General features: G+C 44.6%; 1 protein-coding gene across 4 annotated transcripts in view; it reads left to right on the top strand.

The window, feature by feature from the left end:
- The window catches only part of col24a1 (collagen type XXIV alpha 1 chain), a 143,946-nt gene that overhangs the window by 18,753 nt on the left and 102,693 nt on the right, over positions 1-22,500 (top strand). For all 4 annotated transcript variants that reach the window (XR_012398847.1, XR_012398848.1, XM_073939503.1 and 1 more), the window contains exon 3: positions 5,308-6,464. Coding sequence is in view for 1 of the 4 variants with exons in the window: in XM_073939502.1 (XP_073795603.1) it covers positions 5,308-6,464 (1,157 nt within the window). In the remaining 3 variants the exon portion in view is untranslated. The remainder of the gene's footprint in view (positions 1-5,307; positions 6,465-22,500) is intronic.

Raw genomic sequence — 22,500 nt, 5'->3', positions numbered from 1 at the left:
CTCTTTATCCAAGGACATTATTGATGAGCACAGAGAGTCAGGAGCTCGGTTTAACAGCTCATCTGAAAGACGGCGCTTACTGAGCAGTACAGAGTCCCCTACACTATACTGGGGCATTAGGACCCACACAGACCGCGGGTTGAGCGCCCCCTGCTGCCCTCACTAACACCACTTCCGGCAGCAGCCCAGCTTTCCCATGTGGACTCCCATCCAGACACTGACCGGGTGCGGCCCTGCTCAGCTTCAGTGGGTGACCATGTGAGAGTAGCCGAGAGCGAGCTGCTGGCTAATGGTGGATGCAGTATGTTCCAATTTCATGCATACTACTCACATTCATACTACATAGAACACACTTTTCTAAAGGTCGTGTAGTAAACTCAATTTAAATGTAGTGCACACTGAGTAGTGGCTGATTTCAGGAGCGTCAGCAACTTCTGGTTCATGCGGACTCTAACTTGTGTCTAAACCAGGGATGTCTAAACTCAGTCCAGAGGGCAGTATGCTGGAGAGATTAGCTCCAGCCCTAATCAAGCACACCTGAGGCAGCTGATCAAGCTCTTACTGGATGTACTAGAAACTTCCAAGCCGGTGTGTTAAAGCAGGTTGGAGCTCAACTCAGCAGGATACTGCCCTCCAGGACTGAGTTTGGACACCACTGGTGTAAACCATGACCCCTTATCTTCCTGATCACTATATTTAAGGTGTATAGGAGTGTATGTAGGGTGTGCTGGACACCATCACTCATTCAGGGGTGTGTTTCTGAAAATCATGGCTTGCCAACTAATGTCACAAGTTCTGTTGTTTCAAGCATAGTTTGTTGATTTGCCGTTTCCCAAATCCACCATTTAGGTAAGCTTTCGCAAACTGCGTCGTGGGCAATGCTGTGGCGCAGTGCTGTCGCCTCACAGCAAGAAGGTCTCTGGTTTGAGTCTCAGCTGGGTCAGTTGGTGTTTCTGTGTGGAGTTTGCATGTTCTCCCAGTGTTGGCGTGGGTTTCCTCCGGGTGCTCCGGTTTCCCCCACAGTCCAAACACATGTGGTCCAGGTGAATTGGGCATGGAAAGGGCATCCGCTGCATAAATATGTACTGGATAAGTTGGCGGTTCATTCCACTGTGGCGACCCCGGATAAATTAAGGGACTAAGCCAAAAAGAAAAAGCATAAATGAATGAAACTGCGTTGCAAACATGTGCACCTGCAACTTCTCCTCTGGAGCTGTAGAAGCAGAGTTCCAGGCTGTGTTCTATTTCCAGTTATCCCCCCTATGCCCTATTCGTTAGGAACATTCTGACATTTATACGAGAAGTTATTTGCAATAAAGCATTAAAGTAATTTGTTTTCAAAGTATTTTACAGTTCAGTTTTAGCGATCTTCATGTTTACAGTTGTGCTCTCTTCGCAGTGCACATGGAAAACATTGATGTTATTTGGAACACAGCCGTGGCTCATGGCCAAAGCTATAGATGACCTATTATTTACAAGGGTACGCTACTACGCTAATGCTGTTAATGTATAGTAGCTTATTCATTAAATATCTGTACTGTATATGACATGCGCCTGAGGGGGAGAACAGTTCAACAATGTCATTAGCACAGAGGTTATGTTTATTTTTCTGCACAGGAGTTGTTCCTCCAGCCTGTTTACAGCATCATTATTGGCCTTTTACATTATAAATAACATGTGACAGAGAAACGACAGTTTTGGGAACACTCGTCACTACATCGCTCTTTCCCCAATCGATGCATCGTACTATGATAGTTCAGCTGTGAGTTACGCCGGTGTTTGGGAAACTCAGCCCTGAACTGAACTGCAGAGCTCTGGTGTAAACCCGGCAGATACAGCGCTGAAGAACTCACAGCCGCTCACATGTGCAGAGACAGAACACATGTCAGAGTAACAGACGGATCTACACGCAGAGACGAGGCGAGAGCAGAGGTGTGTGTGTGTGTGTGTGTGTGTGTGTGTGTGTGTGTGTGTGTGTGTGTGTGTGTGTGTGTGTGTGTGTGTGTGTGTGCGTGTGCGCAGACCGCCGCCTCTCATTCCGCATCTTCATCTGGACCGCAGATGCTGGGAGAACACAAGGGCTGATGGGTAGTCTGTGATGTCATGGTTGTTGGTAGCATTAGTGTGGTTTGAGGCTCTGCATCGCTTCATGATGACTGTCTGACACATGAAACACTTCTCAGACTTAAAGGAAGAGCTGAGGCGCTGCAGAGTTCATTATTAACCCTCGTCAAACACGCCTGAGCAAGCTAATCATCCCGCACACACTATACCCTCATTCCCTGTTCACTACGGCAGTCCACTCGGAGGAGAGACTGAAGGCGAGTGAGGGAACTGGAGATCTCGAGGGGGGAGGGGGGGGGGGTGTAGTTGATAAATCTCTCGTTTGATTTTCAGATGAGTCTCTATAATGCTCATGTAAACAAATAATCCTTGTGTTTTGGGGAATACGCTTATTTTACAGCTCCCTCTACAGTTAAACAGTTAAGTTTGATCATTTTACTTCACTCAGCCCATCTCATCATCATCAGGAGCATTTTAGCTTAGCTTAGCATAAATCATTGATTCGGATTAGACCATTAGAACAGTTTTTTGAACAGTTTTGATAACAGTTTCCTATTTAAAGCTCGACTCCTCTGTATTTACATTATTTACTAAGACATAAAGGTCGCTAGTTTGAGTGACGGCTAGGTCAGTTGGTGTTTCTGTGTGGAGTTTGCATGTTCTCCCCGTGTTGGCGTGGGTTTCCTCCGGGTGCTCCGGTTTCCCCCACAGTCCAAACACATGCGCTATAGGGGAACTGATCAACTACACTGGCCGTAGTGTGTGAGTGTGTGTGTGTGGGTGTTTCCCAGTACTGTTGTAACCCCTCTGGTCCTACTGCACCCAACCCGCTCCAAGCTGGAATCAAACCAGCGACCTTCCGCATGGGAGTCTGCCAAGGAGGCTCAAGACCTCTGGCCTCTGCTACGCTGGGTTGGGAGGGCATGCACTGTGTAAAACATATGCTGGAATAGTTAGCGGTTCGTTCCATTGCGACCCCTAGTGAACAAAGGGACTAAGGGCGTACTCACACAATGCTCAGTGCCCAGGCCCGTTTCCCAGGTCGTTTGAGAAGTGTGAGTGCTCTGAATCGGGCTCAGGTGTGGTTCAGTTGGCCGGCCCTGACACGGTTGGTAGAGGCGGGCCAGGGCGCGGTTTACTTGGGCTCAGGCACAGTGCATCATCGATGATGTGAGCGTACTCGGGTCCGGTTGGTAATACTGCAGTGTGAGTGCAGGCCGAGGGGGAGAGGGGATGGGGGACAATCGCACTTTGGCACGATTCAAAGCAACTGTGCCTAATGTGAGCGCGCCCTAAGCCAGAGGAGAATGACTGAATGTACTAAGGTTGACAGTTGCTATTTTCTAGCCTAATCTGTCTAGAAGACTCTCTCATTCTGGCGTAATAATAATGGAATATTTGCAGCCGCAGCGCAATATTATGCAGCACCTGAAAGTAGTCCCCAGCAAGGTGCTGCCTAATATCATTACGCCTGCAGCATTCGGACATGCTAAATCCTCCATTTGTCATGATCACGTGACCTACCCACCTACCCACATCAGTTGTGTTTGCTTCACTCCCGTTCATGAATTCTTTAGCTGGTCATTAGAGGATAGTGTGTCATTCATTAGATGTGCACTACTGAATCTCACTAGCAGGTCATCCAGGTTCGTCTTACATACTATTCATACTACATATGCAATTAAGTGTCTTGGTGTTGTATTGGATCATAAAAGTAGTTGGAAACCGCAACTTAATAATGTGATATCAAAATTAGTCCAAACTGCAGCAGTAGTGTATAAAGCCAGATTTACCCTGCACAGTAAATCAATGTATGTATTATATAACACACTTATGTTGCCATATACGAGTTATTGTGTTGAAATTTGGGGGAATACATATAAATCTGACTTGCAATCTGTATGCACAATGCAGAAAAAGTCATTAGACTGATAGAGCACCCGGAGGAAACCCACGCCAACACGGGGAGAACATGCAAACTCCACACAGAAACACCAACTGACCCAGCCGAGACTCAAACCAGAGACCTTCTTACTGTGAGGCCACAGTGAGACGCCATATTGTGCCGTCAACCATAGTTATAATAATAATCCGACAAGAGGATAAGTAAAGCAATATTGTTTTTGTTTGAAATAAGATTATTCTGCTTGTTTAAGGACATAGATATATACACTAGATGTCACCTGGCCTATTGTTGTCTATTGGACAGAATGCGTCAATAGCGCCGCCATCTTGCTACAGGGTAGCGCTCCTTTGAAATGAATGCGGGACCAAGGTGCAGTGGAGGACTGTGGCCATGCAAAGCCAGAGATATACACATATACACATATATCTGTGATCGGGAGTTTTCCTGGATGTTAGTATGCACATTTTTTTTTAATTATGAAAATTATAATTTGACATCTCTTTTCTACATTGATGGATCAGTGACCGCACGGGCATTCCTGACAGAAAGCTTGTGTTTGTGTGGACAGAAATGTACTATTCACCCTCCCTGTTAAATCTGATCTAATCATGTCCTGAAACACAGCTCCTCTCCTGCTTTCACTGCTCATACTGACGGAGGGAGCGACTCGTTTGTGAATGAATCCCTCGAACGACTCTTTCACTAACGTTAGCAGACAGTAATACAAGTGTCTGGCAGCGCAGCATCTCGTTGTCATATTTCTTTTGCATTGTTTGCTGATTTTATTTAACAAAACTAGCATAAGCCGAGTGTTTAGTGTGAGTTGGAGCTGCTTTGTCGTATGGTGAATGCAGTAAGAGACTGTTATCATCAATAACATTACCTGATAAGCACAAACGTTCAGAAACAACTGAACCTATGAAATGTTCTGCCTTTGTGCTTTGTTTTCTTTGTTTGCTCGTTACTACACCCGTAGACAGCGCTAAAGTCCCGCATCTTCACGTAATAACACTGTCTTGACTAGTGCGGTTGAATGACATTTGTCCTGGGAGCCCTGTACCAATATGGCGGCGCTATTGACGCATGCTCAGGGTCCCTATGCCATATCTAGTGTATATATCTATGGTTTAAGGAGAAACTCTCTTCATTTGATCTCATTATTTCTGAAAACCAGACGATGTGTTCTGCTTGTCTAGTAAATGCTTCTTGATTTAAGAGTTCATACATATTTGGACCAGAAACAAGACACAGCGTCTCAGTAAGAGCAGCATTACTGCAGTGTACTTATCCAAACTCTCTTACCCTGCTGCTCACCGCTATTCTCTCTCCATCTCCAGGTGTAGATCTCCTCCATCATCTGGGTCTGTCGGGCCTCAGAGAGCGTCCCTCCTCCGGGTCAGCGCACCTCAGCTCTGCGTCTCCGCCAGTGCCCACTCTGCCTGCCGGTGTGGGGGTGACCCTGGCCCGGGACGCCCTCAGTGAAGCCCCCAGCGCTGGTCTCCTCCCCGCAGGCACGGAGCAGGAGTTTTCCATCATCGTGAGCTTGAGCTCCTGGAGAGCCAACAATGCCTTTCTGTTCAGTGTGCGGGACGCCGGGGACGGGCTGCAGTTCGGCATACAGCTGCTGCCCGGCCGGATCGCGGTCCACACCGGCGGGAAGACTTCGCTTTACTTTAAACATGATGTGCAGGATGGACGGTGGCACTCGTTCGCTGTTGGAGTGCGGGCCCGTTCTGTCTCTCTGTATGCGCTGTGTGGAGATGTGCATCACGAGGAGCAGACGCTGACCCGTGTGCAGACGCTGCCCGCTGACGGACGGCTCTCCGTGGGCCGCATGGACTCCAGAGCGCCGCAGTTTGAAGGAGCCTTATGCCAGCTGGACATCTACCCATCTGCCCAGGCTGCGGCACACTACTGCCAGTATCTTAAAAAACAGTGCAGACTGTCGGACACCTTCCGATCTCAATCCCCAACAGGATCCCCAGATCTCCAGCTAAGCTCTTCAGAATCACAAGTCATCCCCCACACCGACTCTAATCCCTCAGCACTCATCCATCAGTCATCGACGAGCTCTCCACTGTTGCGCTCTCGGCATACAGACCCGTCTACAAGATCACCGAGCAGGAGATTCAATCTGGAGACGTCCACCAGAAGCCCAGGCAAGAGTCTCGATGCTGAAAACGAGACCGAGGATCATCATCTTAAGAAGCCGAGAGCGACTCGATCCACCCCAGATCTGATCTCCATCATCAGGCAGAGCCGTCTTAAAGATTTCTCAAGATACAATGGAAGATCCCAGCAAACCCAGAGCGAGGTCAGAGTCAACAACACCGTCCTGTACCGGCAGGAGAGCAGCTACAATCTGCTGGAGCGATCAGAGGAGCAGGACCCAGGGTACTCCGAGGGTTACGGATACGACTACGGTTTCGAGGAAGACGAGTATTTCTTCGACTATGATGGATTCGTTGGTCCTAAAGGAGAGCCGGGTCCTCCAGTGAGTACGCTTTGATTGTCTTTTCTCGTGTCTTTTGAATGACTCTCATCGCCTTTTGAAGTGCAGGATCAAGTCTCTGCAGGCCAGAGCCACGTCCAAATTACAATGAGCTGAAGCTGATTTATGGCTGTTTCTGGAGGAGCTGTGTGAGGGAGCGTGCACTTGGCTGTGTTTCTGCGAGCTGATCAGAAGCGTTCTGGGCAGGAGAACAAGTAAATAATTTGTCAGAGACAGCTGGTGATTTAGCAGCAAGGTGATGGTTAGTTTTGTTCCTCCCGGACTTACAGGTGGTTATAATAGTGCATGTCGAGATGCCGCCGGTCGCTCCTGCTGTAATTTGACTGATGTGCTAATTTCCGCATCTATTTACAATGCATCACCCAGCAACACGATGAGTCGGCTGTATAAAGCACTGCTGGTTGATGTCATCCTGCGTTTAAGTGATGTTTATGAGCGGAGCGCAGGAATACCTCCACAATGCTGGAATTAGTAGACTCCAGGATTTCTTTCCGAGCTGCAGGCGCAGAAACGCTGTGATTGTGAGTGTTAATGGAACAGATTAGTTTGTTTGTGAACTGGATTTCTGTGGAAAATATGCCAGCGTGGGCTGTCAAGCGTCAGCATTTCACTTTCCTCTCCTGCTCTAAGTGTAATTACGCCTCGAGGGTACAGTTCAGTCAATGAGAGGCTCGCTGCTAGTGTTTCTGCAGCTCAGGGTTCAGTGACGTCTGTAATACTTCACTCTCTCAGTAATGCACAGCTCTCTACTTCAGCTTAACCCAGCCCAAAGAGACGAGCTGCTCTCGCTTGATGGATTTTGGAAACATTTAAAGTTTAAAACTGAGGAACGTAAAGGCACAGCTCACCCTAAAGTTTACTCTCCCTCCATTCCAATCTAGTTTGAGTGTCTATCTCCAACAGAACAGAGGAGGGTGTTGAACTGGCCGAGGGTGGAGGAAACCGTTGAATGCAATCATTTTGAAAGCAGGACAGGGCGGTGACGCAGCACGTTCACCTCACAGCATGAAGGTCTCTGGTTTGAGTCTCGGCTGGGTCAGTTGGTGTTTCTGTGTGGAGTTTGCATGACCTCCCCGTGTTGGCATGTGTTTCCTCCAGGTGCTCCAAAGACATGTATAGGTGAATTGGGTAGACTAAATCTGCTGTTGTGTGTGTGTGTGTGTGTGAATTAGTGTGTGTGGGTGTTTCCCAGTGATGGGTTGCAGCTGGAAGGGCATTCGCTGTGTAAAACATATGCTGGATAAGTTGGCGGTTCATTCCGCAGTGGCGACCCCTGATTAATAAAGGGACTAAGCTGAAAGTAGAATGAATAAATTATTTTAAAAGCAAATGTGCGTCTGTGTTTGACTGCTTATTTCCCGCAACTCGAGTCTGTTTTGAGGCTGGGTTTGCTGTCTGATGTTGGGTAGTGTAAGGACAGAACTGTGATGTTTCCCAGAGTTTATTCTGACCAAAATTGCTTCTCGAGGGGCTCTGTGTCAACATACTGTCACAGTCTACGAGACTGTAGTAAATCTGTCAAATGATCAGCTCTAGCTCCCCTCTTGTGTTCACTAGCTTGTTTATAAAGATAAGTGTAAGGTAAAACAAGGTAGATCACTCCTCTAAATCCCCTGTTGCTAATGATTTAATAGTTAGATTGTGTCTGAAAGAATCCTGGCTAAAACCAGATGATCGTATAGAGTTTACACCTGAAGGATATCATCATAAACATGAGCCTTGTGTTGAAGGTGGAGGTGGAGGTGTTGCTGCAGTATATAGTAATGTGTTCAGTGTCACTCAGCAGTCTGCTTTCAACTATAACTCCTTTAAAATAGTAGATCATATCAGTGTACAATGCCAACAATTAATCTCAATTTAAATCTGTATTGGCCACTGCATATAGGCCTCCAGGAAACCACACGAAAGGAATTCAATAATGTGTGATCAATTAATGCAATATCTTCATTTCTATTGCATCTCTTGCAACGTAGATGCCAAAGCAGAAAATAAGGAGAATAAAAAGCCGTGATATTTAAGATTGTGAAAGATATTCAGTAGATCAAAGCTGTGTAGTTCATTATGAGCAGGGCCAGACGCCGGACAGATTTATGCAGAATTATTTTGGGAGTATCATAACTAAAACCTTAAGGGTTCTATTTTGACGGTCCATGCGCAGAGCGCAAAACGCAGGGCGCAAATGCTTTCGGGGCGTGTCAGAACGCGTTTTTGCTAATTTAAGAACGAGAAAACCTGCTTTGCGCCATGGCGCATGGTCTAAAAGGGTTATTTTCTTAATGAGTTATAGGTGTGTTTTGAGAATAAACCAATCAGAGTCTCATCTCCCATTCCCTTTAAGAGCCAGCTGCGTCACGCCAAGAGCACATTCGCTATTCATAGGACGCAAAGAAAGTCTAAGTGGAAAAAATGAGCATTTCACAAGCAAACAGTTAAGATTTAACAGTTTATTAACAGAACACAGTTAAACAGAGCATCTACTGCGTGAGAATGAGAGATAATGGATCACTTTCACTTTCGCTCTTGGATAGGGAAACCTTTACGCACAGACATCCATTAGCCTATAAGTAATTAATTTTGTTTGTTAAGCGCAAATATTCGTTTCAAAACTATTTCTAAATTCAGTTTTAATTTCCAGCAAATGAATAAATGAACAATAATAATGAAGTGTGCTCAAACACCTGAGTTATATCCTAAAACACATGCTGCCCCATATGGTCTAAAACCTGACAGGTGGACAAATCTCAGCTTGTTTTTAATAAAACAAATATAAATATGGATATAATAAATAATACTGCTAATAATAATAACATTATACAAAAGCAAATTGTTATGAATGAACTGAAAAAGCCTCCCGAGATGAAGAAGACATAAAAGCAGTGATTTTTCATATTTATAGGCTAGAAAATAATATGTTTTGTAATATTTTAATCCTTTATATTTATATTCTATATCTACTCTTATTATATCCTATATATATCCTTAATATTTAAATGTTTTCATGTGTGAATATATTTGTCTATTGCTCTCTCGTGTGTATTAAGCAGTGTGTAAGCGAGGTGCAACTCTGCGCTGGAGTTTAGACCGGGTTAGTTTTGGTCTAATGAAAAATCTATTATAGTTTCTCCAAATAGCGACGCGCCAGCGGTCCGCCTCAGAACACCTTCCTTTATAGAGCAGAACGCCTATGAGCGCACATATGAGCGCTAATGCATTTGCTATTTAAACAGTGTAGTGCAACGCCTCAAAACCACTCTTGCACCAAGCTGAAACTACCAAAAGACTACTGCACCACGCCATGCGCCACACTGCGCCGGGTGTATGATAGAGCCCTAATATGTGAAATAAAAAGTAACACCTTTTTAACTTTTATTTCATGTTTACAATCTAAATCCAATATTTGGTAAACAAATCAAGTTTCTCATATAATATCTCTAATAAAAGACAGAAAATATGACTGTACACACTGTATTGTGCATATATCAGATGGATATTTTCATAGGAGTCAGTAATATTACTGTAATTAATTTAGAAACTGAATAAATCTAAACTTACACACATTTGCACAGGTAAATAAGCAGAATTAATGATGGGCTAAACATCTGCAGAACTCTGCGCGCGCAGGTTCCGTGTGGGCCTAATCCTGAGCTAGCATGAGCTCGTGCTGTGCGATATCCATAACTCTGCAAACACTTCTGCTTCCATTAAAGCATTGTGATCAAAGCTTGGCCACTTCTAAATACATGAAATACCCTCAGCGGGGTGCAGGACCGTTGTTTATCAAGTATAGGTCAGTAGGCCGGAGTGAATAACTTCAGTCACGCCAACAAACGAGAGAGCCAGGAAGCGGATGATGATTCTGGAAGTGCTCCTGATGACGACCTGAAGAACTGATGTTTAATTCATGTTTGAGCAGTTGCACATTTGTATGCCGAACACTGAGGCGTTAGCATGATTGGTTTGTGTGAGGATATGTGGATATGAGACATGAGTTAAGGATATTTGTGTTGGAGATCACCTGAAGTGCTCTGTGTTGGCGGAGGGATACGCTGCATTCCTCTGCAGATTCTGTCCAAACGCAGCTCTCCTCGGCTGCTCTGACTCTAATTACGCCTCCGAGCTACAGATCACTGAGCGAGATGGATAGCATCACCATCACTGCTTCTGCAGCCCAGAAATCAGTCCCATCTTTAATATTTCATTCTGTCACTTGTCCAGAGCGGGATTAATCTAGCATAAGGGTGCTGGCGGGTTATGAGGGCCTTTATACACTTTACAGCGCTGGAAACAGGCCGATTTGATCAGTTTTACATTTTCATTCGAGTCATTTCAGCTTGGGCAGCACGGTGGCACAGTGGGTAGCAAGAAGGTCTCTGGTTTGAGTCTCAGCTGGGTCAGTTGGTGTTTCTGTGTGGAGTTTGCATGTTCTCCCCGTGTTGGCGTGGGTTTCCTCTGGGTGCTCCGGTTTCCCCCACAGTCCAAACACATGCGCTATAGGGGAACTGATCAACTACACTGACCGTAGTGTATGAGTGTGTGTGTGTGAATGAGTGTGTGTAGGTGTTTCCCAGTACTGGGTTGCATCTGGAAGGGCATCCGCTGTGTAAAACAAATGCAAAAACATATGTAAAACTTAAGTTGGTGGTTCATTCCACTGTGGTGACCCCAGATTAATAAGGGGACTAAGCTGAGAAGAGAATGAATGAATGAATGAGTGAGTGAAAGATTAATTTCAGCTTATTCTACACCACAAAAAAAGGTTTGTAGTGCAAATATCTGAACATTCTTTAATTAAGAAGCATTGTCTGGAGGGCGTTGTGTCTTGTTTTCAGAAATAAAGTCAACATGAGCTGAGTTTTTCCCTCAAAGCAAGCTAAACATCTGCCGGGGTGAGTGAAATAATCTTGTTTTAGCTTTGACATTAGAATATTTGATTACCCCAGTGGCAGATCATTTAGCTTGATTTAAGGAATGAATCATTTCTGAAAACAGCACAATACCTTATACTAAATGCTGCTTGATTCAAGAATTCTTAGATATTTGGAGCAGAAGTGAACATGTTTATCAGTGTACGGCACTTTTACAATGTAGATCGCATTGCACTGAGGAAAGACAGTCGGCTTGTTATTCTGTTTCTGGGTTGAAGCCGCTGCTCATTTGCATTGAGAGAATATTCCTGTATGACCACTCTTAGTCCTGTCACACATTAGAGTGAGTTATTAAATGATGGTGTACTCAACAGTGTCTGCACCTGCTGCATCACACACACAGATTCATAGACCATTTATAAAAATCAGTCACTCTCTGGCCATCAGATATCAGGCATGGATATATATCTATATTGCGATCATGACTTTCATTAGTATAACAGCGCTTTGTAGACATTTATTATTATCATTTGATGAGTCTCCCCATACAGTTTAATACAGCCCCCCCCCCCCCCTAATTACTGCAGTCTTTTAAAGCAGTACTGCACTTTTACTCTCATGCTTTTGCTTGTTTAAACTACTTATTTAAAATGAGCTGAATCAACACAATTCTTCAGATTTCATCGGGAAAACTTAATTTTTTATGTTTAATCCACTTAAATTTGTTAAAACCGTTAACTTAATCAGTTTGTGTTGGAAGTGGAACAGCATTAGTATATTGAGTGGAGCCCTGCAGTTTTACAGTGTAGTTCACTTCTGAAATGTGCAGTTCTGTGGACACAAAAAACGTCATTATTTAAGTATACCGCAGCATGACTGCGATTAGGGTGAGGTCCACCAATTTGGCATTGTATGATGTCGAATGATAGGCGAGGCAGTGGCGCAGTAGGTAGTGCTGTCGCCTCACAGCAAGAAGGTCGCTGGTTCAAACCTCGGCTCAGTTGGCATTTCTGTGTGGAGTTTGCATGTTCTCCCTGCATTCGCGTGGGTTTCCTCCGGGTGCTCCTGTTTCCCCCACAGTCCAAACACATGCGGTACAGGTGAATTGGGTAGGCTAAATTGTCCGTAGTGTATGAGTGTGTGTGTGAATGTGTGTAGATGATTCCCAGTCATGGGTTGCGGCTGGAAAGGCATCCACTGCGTAAAAACTTGCTGGATAAGTTGGCGGTTCATTCCACTGTGGCGACCCCGGATTAATAAAGGGACTAAGCCGACAAGAAAATGAATGAATGAATATTCGTTTATGCAAATAAACTCCTAAAAACATCCCTGAAAACGAAATATTCTTGAAGATGTTGAAGAACAAACGCACTGGAGCACAAGTGCAGGACCGTTCTCACCACAGCATCGGCACAGTAGACTACAGCAGCAGGCGTGCGGCACAGACCTGTGTACTTGTGTTCAGACTGCTGAACTCTACTGTGCTGAGTCTGAACTGGGTTTATCCTTCACTGGATTGCCATTTTGCAGTTGTGCTTAATTGTACTGCAGTTATTCTTCAATATCCTGCTGCTGTACTGCAGTTCTGTGTGTGAGGGTGATCACTGCACTCTTCAATATCTGCACATGTATTGTAAACTCTACACATTCACTACAGTAAATCATCTTGACAGCACAGCACATGTACATTATGCTCATATCCGTCTGCACACCTCTGATTATCAACAGCAGCCTGTACAATCATCTCCTGTTAAATTCTGTTCATATAGCTGCAGCCTGTATAAAGCTGACAGTGCATCCATCTGTCAAGATCACTGTAGTTTCTCTATTACTGTAAAAATAAATACGTTAAATTTACGGTAAACAGACGGCAGCTGTGGTTGCCAGTATCTTACCGTTAAAAATACAGTACAAGCTGTAAGAGTAATTGCTCATTTTTACAGTAAACTAGCGTATTTGATTAATTTATAGATGTATTATGTCTGTAGTTTGAATTAGCAGCATCTACACATGTTTTGTTACACAGATATACACGTTAACACAGCCATATGCTGGTGCTGATGAGAAAGTTACGGAATGAACCAATGCTCATCACAAACACCTTTACACACAAGCAGAAGAGTGTATGAGTGTATAGAAGGTGCTCAGTGTCATTCACTCAGCTACCACACATACCATTAAAGTCATCAAATAAACAGCTGATCAATGTTAGATACACTAATGTGCATAACTGATGGGGAAACAACTTAAAAGATCCAGATTAATGCCAACAGAAAGCATAAAGGGATGTGCCATGCAGGGAATTCTGGGAAAGTCAGTTTACGGTTATTCGCCGTATATATTACGCAAACATGCTGTTAACCAGGTTATGGAGTTTAGTTTTTTACCGTTGAAATCATGGCCATTTTGTGCAGTGTAGACCAGGGCGTCATGTACGAAGACTTGCGCTGAAATCAAACTAAAACATTGCGTATGCACGACTCTGTAAATGTGTGTACACAGTAAATAATTCAGATGTATGAAACACTGCGTACGCCGAATCCCACGCTGATTCTCCTTATACATCTGAATGAACGTGAAACTGAGCGCAACATGCACGAGCGCAAAACCCCTCCCTGACTCCTCCCCCGTATGAATATGCTAATGACTCTACTTTGGCAAAAACCAATTAAAAAGCAACGGCAAAACAAGCAAGAAGAGAAACTTTGAACAGTATGTGATTTGTGATGTGATCTGCTTTCAGAGGTGGACCGGAGATAAACGGTGTTATTTGCAAGTTTGTTCTCTGGAATTTAATAACAAAAGAAAAGAATAGAGTGGGAGAGTGTAGCTGATGCGGTTAACAACGCGTCCGAGTCTGAACATCACACTGAGTGGATTAAAAAAGAAATATTGCGAAGTAAAGGTGTAAAATTGTGTAGGTTTTTAACAGCGTGAGTGGCGTAGCTTGTAAAACGCATGATAACATGTTTTAACACGTTCGAGTATGAACTTGGTTGGAATCCAGCGTCTGCTGAACTCTTTCTTCTTTTCCCGCTGCATATCAGATTTTGCATATACTCTTCATCACGAGGAAGACAGGAAGGAATCATTAATAAGTCTCTGCATCATATTCTATTTGCACATTTATTGAATGGAAATGTTTCTGATTCACGTATGCAAATTCATCTTCAGATAGTGTCTTTACAGCAATGTGTGTGCGGTAGATCAGGGGTTCCCAAACTTTTCAGCCCGCGACCCCCAAAATGATGATGCTAGTGACTCGTGACCCCCAATATTCTCTGAGGTGGTGGTTAGAAATGCAGAAACCTTGTATGCAATGATGCACACACACACACACATACACCAATAGACCTAAGCCTATTCTTTTTTTTATGTATGTCAGAGCTGTAAATGGGCTAGACGTTTAACCTGATGTTACAAAATCTGCTGCATCTGACAGTATTGCTGTGTCTTCAGTATAATGTAATTACCCGAGAAGTCGCAATCCTATAGAACTAGTAACTATAAGCTACTATAGTAACTATATAGATTATAGTAACTATAAACGACATTTTTTCTCTCATTAGTAGGTTATTGATAAAATACAGTAAGTCTTAAGGTTTAATAAAAATTAATTGATTTTTGAAAATCACCAGGCGACCCCCCCCCCCCCTTCATTGTCCCGCGACCCCTCAGGGGGTCCCGACCCCCACTTTGAGAACCGCTGCAGTTGATTACTCCCATTACATTGGGAAAACAGGCGACCGCTGCAGATTGCGCTTTAATGTTTGGCTGGTCAACTGCATGGCATGGAAACCTTATAAACCTGCTAGACATGTGGATGAACCCATCTCATACAGCTGCCATTACACGGCTAAAGACACTTTGTAGAGTGCAGTTCAACACAACTGCCTCTAGGAGTCGCCAATGGAAATGAAACAGACACACACGAGGAATGTGCGTACACCAGGCATGAAGTTGGCGTGGAGCTGCGCACATTCCCACCTTCATTTCATCATTAGTAAATCCAAATGCGAGCGTAAACCTAACGTACGCAAAGGTTTTTGTGCGTGCGCAGCGTTGATATATGACACCCCAGCTCTTTATATCTTACCCCTGATCGTTCTCTCGCTGCTGCTGCTGCACTCTTGGTTAGACCTACTCTGCATTGCCTTGCCTTGTGCTTGTACATGTGTGATGACACTAAAGTGGAATCTACTCTAGAGCGCTTCACCTGACGTCACACTTAACAAGCCATGAGGCTCCAGATTGTTGGATGTTCCAGGATTGGGGCAGGAGGAGGGTTGTGGGAGACGTTTCATGCTTTTTGAGTTTGTTCAACTGATTTTGTTCAACTGATTTTGAGTTTGTTCAACTGGGAACTCTGAATACCTCTAGATCCATAATCAATAATCAGCGTGCTCTAATGTTCCTGAAGCGTCCGCTCAGTCCTGCACATTGTGTGTGATTCAGCACATCAGCTGGTCAGAGGCGAACCCTGTGAACTGAACAGAGTGTGTCTGCGCGTGCGCAAGTGTGTGTGTGCGGATCTGCCTGCCTGCATGTGTGCGTGGATAAGTATGTATGTGTGTGTGTCTTTATGCATACATGTGTGTGCGTGTGTGTGTGTGTGTGTGTGTGTGCTTGCGTGTGCGCATGTGTGTGTGTGTATTCCCAGTACTGGGGTTGCTGTCCACTGGTCTAACTTGTGCATCAGTTGATAATGAACTGAAATGATAAAGCGGCACAACGCCCCACTGTCACCTCACAGCACTCAGGTCTCTGGTTTGAGTCTCGGCTGGGTCAGTTGGTGTTTCTCTGTGGAGTTTGCATGTTCTCCCCGTGTTGGCGTGGGTTTCCTCCGGGTGCTCCGGTTTCCCGCACAGTGCAAACACATGCGCTATAGGGGAACTGATCAACTACACTGGCCGTAGTGTAGGAGTGTGTGTGTGTGTGTGTGTGTGTGTGTGTGTGTGTGTGTGTGTGTGTGTGTGTGTGTGAGAATGAGTATGTATGGGTGTTTCCCAGTGATGGGTTGCAGCTGGAGGGTTTGTCCTCTGTATGCTGTAATAGTTGGTGGTTCATTCCACTGTGGCGACCCCTAATAACTAAAGGGACTCAGCTAAGTTATTACTGCAGATCATGTACTGATGCATGAAGATCCCCAAAACTGAACAGAGTTATTGAACACATTCAGCACAGCCACAGATATATACCCACAGTACATCAGCACATAGAGCTTTACTTTCCCAGCCCAGACACAGCCACATCCAAATCCAGATTGAACTGAAGCGTCCACATTGGTTTGACTGAAGAGTGTAAACGGCAGAGCGAGCGGGAGGATCTGAGCTGTGTGTGATTAGCACTGAAGGCTGGCGTACCGTCACCCATATGAAGACTGAAGACCACAACCATCACAGAACAGCGGAAACATGAACAGAGGAGGACACTGCTGCCATTACACACACACACACACACACACACACACACACACACACACACACACACACACACACACACACTCTCTCTCTCTCTCTCTCTCATAAAAGTGTAGAGTCGTCAATGTTTGCTACAAAGACAGATTCTTTCAGCATTGTGAAACCAGGTGTGTGTGTGTGTGTGTGTGTGTGTGTGTGTGTGTGTGTGTGTGTGTGTGTGTGTGTGTCTCTCTCAGTCTCTCTCGGTTGTCTGTAAAGTGGGAACATGTCGATATTCCCCGTCTGTGTTCATACTCCAGCTGTTTGCTGTCTCAGAGTTTCCACTGATCTGAAAACAGCTGCATAAACCCCAAACACACAGCACAGCTCCCCTCCAGATGTGCACACAAACACACACACACACACACACACACACACACACACACACACACACACACACAGCAGTGTGTTCTGGAGCTCAGAGTGTGTGTTTATGAACGTCTTGAATGGCGGTTGTCACAACACTAAGAACAGTTGCGTCCCTAATCACAAACTACACACTTAAACACTCGAGTGTGTCCTGCAGGAGTGGAGTGTCGTCTCACATAAAACACCTTCACCATCGGCTCCTCCCACTTACCGTAATTTCCCCCTCCTCATCAGCTCTTTCCCTTCAACATCAGCTCCTCCCCTAATCAATAGCTCCTCCCCCTCATCATCAGCTCCTCCCTGCACCATCAGCTCCTCCCCTTCACCATCAGCTCCTCTCTTTCACCATCAGCTCCTCCCACTAACTGTAATTTCCCCCTCCTCATCAGCTGCTCCCCTCCAATATCAGCTCCTCCCCTCACCATTAGCTCCTCCCCTTCACCATCTGCTCCTCCCCTTCACCATCAGCTCCTCCCCTTCACCATCAGCTCCTCTCCTTCACCATCAGCTCCTCCCACTTACCGTAATTTCCTCCTCATCAGCTCCTCCCCTTCACCCTCAGCTCCTCCCCCTCACCATAAGCTCCTCCCACTTACTATCATTTCCCCCTTATCATCAGCTTCTTCTATTCAACATCAGCTCCACCCACTCATCAACAGCTTCTCCCCCTTACCATCAACTCCTCCCCTTCATTACCAGCTCCTCTTTATCTTTATCAGCTCCTCCTCTTCACTCTCAGCTCCTCCCCATTATCAGCTCCTTCACTTCATAGTCAGCTTCCCCTCATCATTATCAGCCCTTCCCCTTTAATCACCATTAGCTCCTCCCTATTACCACTAGCTCCTCCTCCTCACTAGCTTCCTTCTCTTCACCAGTAGCCCGTTCCCCTCACAATTAGCTCCTCCCCTTCATCATCAGCTTCCTTCTTCATCATCAGCTCCTCCCCCTCATCGTCATCAGCCCCTCCCCTTCATCATCATCATCATCAGCTCCACCCCTTCAAAATCATTAGCTCTTCCTCCTCAGCACTAGCTCCTCCTCTTCAACATCATCAGCTCCTCCTCCTTACCATTATCCCCTTCTCTTCACAATTAGCTCCTCCCCTCAATCATCAGCACCTCCTCTTCACCATTCGCTCCTCCATTTTATCATAATCATCACTTCCTCCCATTCACCATCAGCTCCTTCTTCTCACCATCAGCCCCTCCCCTTCATTCTTAGCTCCTCCCCTCATCATCAGCCCCTCCCCTTTCGCTAAGTGAGTATTTAAAGTGCCCTTGTGAATGCACTACCTTCACCGTGACCGTGTCCAGAGTGGTGTGGATATGAGTGTGCGTGTGTGATTTGGGACGCAGCCCTCTCCGTACTGCAGTTTGTGTTGTCCTCAGCATCTGTCAGACATCAGCAGCTCCTGTCCGCGGTCTTAAATCCATCCCTGATCTGCTGTGTTCTGCTGGAGAGAGTTATCCGCTGTTCTGTTGTGTCCAGCACTAAACTCTACAGGTTTACTGTGTGTCGGATCAAACGCTGGACTGCAGCAGCTCCACCTGTGAACACAGGAACACACACCGCTCTTATTAGTGATCTACCTGCACACATGTTCAGCCCAGAGCCATGTACACGTCTGATCTATGCAGGAGCTCACACACTTACAGTCTGACTCTAATCTAGTAGTGTTATTAGCAGAGCGCTGTAGTCCACACGTGAGCCTAGCGATTAACCGATTTCACTGTTAACCGCGCTTTAATTCGTCACGGTTAATTAATCGTAAAGGCTTCTCGTTTCTGCACGGAACAGAACTGCTGCAGCTAAACTGTGTGCTAGTCTGAGACTGAGACTAATAACCATGCATACTAGATTAACTCTGACTGAGGCTGTGAACTCAGGCAAGCTCCTGCCACTTCATTATTTCAGCTGGAGGCAGCACAGACTGAAATATAGAGAGGGATGCGCACATGACACTCACGCTTCTCAGGCGCACCTCGTTAGGATGACGGGGGGCTTTTGTGTCTGATGTCTGAGGATGAAGCAGTACATGAGGAGTACACGAGTTTGCAAACCCACTTAAAGTTATTAATAATGGCACTGATAAGAGCGGTCATGCAGTGAATGTTGATCCACCAGCCCAGATCAACCGAGTGATTTTCAGAGGTGTAGAGTAGCTGATTACAAATACTCAGATGACTGTGATGGAGTAGTTTTTCTCAGGAATTGTAATTTACTAAGGACTTTTAAAAATGAGCACTTTGACTTTCCCTTGAGTACATTGTTAGGGCTGTGTTGGTAGTTTTACTGCGCTACTTTTCTTCACCCTGCAGTATTTGTTCTGGGAATTGCAGTAGCAGAAGCTGCATCAATCTGTTCTAAATGAATGTGCCTCAGAAGACAATCCTGACCTGCAGTGAGCGCGCGGTGTCAGACGCAGAGCACAGGCGCTCTTGATTCTGGAGGTCATTAATAATATAATAACATTAATACTGAAATGGTGAGGCGTTTTATAATGACCAAAACAACATTTCAGATGTTTTATAATGTGCTCAGCCTGACGTTTTATCCATTCACACACATTTTAAGCATCACATGATCTCTTTTAACAAAATCACATGACCTTTTTTAATGCGCATGCTGGAGTTTGTGCGGTAAAAGTGTTTCCATCACAGTTTATGTGCAGCTTTTCTTATCGAATCAATAGTTTATCCTACCCAGACAGGCGCATACGTTTTTCATGCGCATTTTCAAAATTTATGCGCATCATGGCGTTTCCATCAACTGGCTTCTTTATGTGCATATGCAAATAGGTGGATGGAAACATAGCTAATGATGAGAAGATGACGGGTGTTTACTGAATGATGATCTTAAACACCCAGCAGGCACGTCAACATGACGTCAGATTGACGTTGTACCCTCATGTCATGGGGACGCTGCATTTTGTTTGGAAATAAAAATCAGGTTGACATCAGAACTCAACATCAGGCCAATGTCTAATGTCTAACCAACCAAATATCAAGGTTTAATGATGTTGTAGCTTGTTGTAGTATTTGGTGTCAGTATGACGTTGGTTTAAGATGTTGGCTCGACGTTGGATTTTGGCCACTCTCTAACACAACCTAAAATCAACCAAATATCAACATCATTTGTCGTCATTATTGGACTTCAAAATAACGTCGTCCTTAGACGCTGGCTAGACGTTGAATTTTGGTTACCTGAAATCCTAACCGAAATGTAAGCTAATATTAATGTCTTACAGTATGATGTTGTGTGGCTGCTGGGCAATAACTAATGCACTACAGAATGTTACGTTTACACACACACACACACACACACACACATGCACAAATGACATGTAAACGCATCAGCAGCGTAATGCTCACTGCTCACTACTCTTGAGTACATTTGAAAGGCTACTCTTTACTCATACTTTGAGTAATATTTACAACAGATACTTTTATTCGCACTACATTTTTAGAGAAGTAATGGACATTTTACTTGAGTATGGTTATTCAGTACTCTTTCCACTATGAGTGATGGAGAGAGCGCTGAAAGAGTCGGAGTGGATCAGCTGTTTAATGGCCTGAATCTCGATGTGTTGCATTCACTGTAGGTTCAGAGCTAATGTCTGCTAAATGTATAATCTAACACCGTACACATCATCGCCAAAGAAGCTCGCCTTTACTGAGTTTACACTGAATCTGCAGCTCATGATAACAGTATTGCACTGGTGGTCATCACGAGAATCCTGCTCTGCCTCGCTTATATGGTCCGACTGACTCACCGGCTCTCCACAAACACAGAGAGATCAGAGCATAACGAGACTGAGCATTCACAATCACCAAACCAACACTTTCAGAGAGGTGCAGAGGTCAGACTTTCTTCCTACTTTTGTCCGTTCTTTCTGTTTATTAACTTGACCAGCATATAAAACAGTAGTGCACAATAAACATTTCTGACTGCAGTGCTTCATTTGTGTTTGATGCAAACCAGATTTAATATTCATAAAGTAACAGCAGGACTGTATATAGCAGATAACTCACACAATCAATTCAGCATGATCATGATAATGTTATTTATTGCTAGTATTATTGTCCTCATCGTCATCATTAAGATTGTATAATTATTACACATTCATTTCAGAATTATTCTGCAAATATCAATAAGTCATCACCGCATTAGTTAGACCAGTGATTCCCAGCCTTTTTCTGCTTGAGAACCCCTTTTTCCCTGGAAAATATTGTAAGCCCCCCTCCACATTTAATGATATAATCACTCATATAAGTTTGCAGTAATGATGCCAAAACATGTTGTTTTCAAACAAGCGGTATATTTATTACTATATCTAGATATGTTTATGCACAAATAATAGCCTAATGTTTCCCAGAAATGGGTTGCAGCTGGAAGGGCATCCGCTGTGTAAAACATATGCTGGATAAGTTGGCGGTTCATTCCACTGTGGCGACCCCAGATTAATAAAGGGACTAAGCTGAAAAAAATTAATGAACGAATGAATAATAGCCTAATGTAAAATATAAAAGCAAAACATGTTTTGTAGGTTGCTTTCCCTGCTGAAAAAAACAGCTTAAACCAGCCTAGGCTGGTTGGCTGGTTTTAGCTGGTCGACCAGTCTGGTTTTAGAGGGGTTTTGGCCATTTCCAGGCTGGTTTAAGCTGGTCAGGCTGGAAGATGACCAGCCAAAACCAGCTATGTCCAGCTTAAACCAGGCTGGTCAAGCTGGTTTTAGCTGGATTTATCTGGTCATTTTCCAGCCTGACCAGCTAAGACCAGGCTGGAAATGGCTGGAAACCAGCCTAGAAATGGCCCAAACCCCTCTAAAACCAGCCTGATCGACCAGCTAAAACCAGCCAACCAGCCTAAGCTGGTTTAAGCTGGATTTTACCGCAGAGATGCGACCATCAACCATTATTTCAGAAGATGAGTGACGAATCATTGCTGTCAGTCTCTGACACAAGCTTTATTTATGGAGAAAAGTACAAAGCGCTGCAGTGTTTGGGTGTTTTTCTGAGTAAACTAGTCTTACCGAAGTGTGAATATTCCATACAAGCTGAAGCGGATCGGTTAATTCTTGTCATGTGACTTGCGGTGGAAGCGCACCTCCATTGGAAACAACAAACTTGTGAAAACTCTAGAAATACACGACATGCCGCCGTCATTTGCAATATCCATCAGTTGATCTTCTTGCACAGCCATGGTGAATACACCTGAGTTGTTGATGAGTGGCTTGCGGATCTGTTCATGGCAGTTCGCAGGTCGTTCACTGGGAATTTTCCTCTTAGCAAAGAAACTTTATACAGACGTCTGTTTCTAACTCAT

This window comes from Danio rerio, chromosome 23 (genome assembly GCF_049306965.1).
Source record: "Danio rerio strain Tuebingen ecotype United States chromosome 23, GRCz12tu, whole genome shotgun sequence".
Taxonomy (NCBI): domain Eukaryota; kingdom Metazoa; phylum Chordata; class Actinopteri; order Cypriniformes; family Danionidae; genus Danio; species Danio rerio.
The sequence above is the reverse complement of the archived record's forward strand: the minus strand, read 5'-3'. Positions and strand labels throughout refer to the sequence as shown.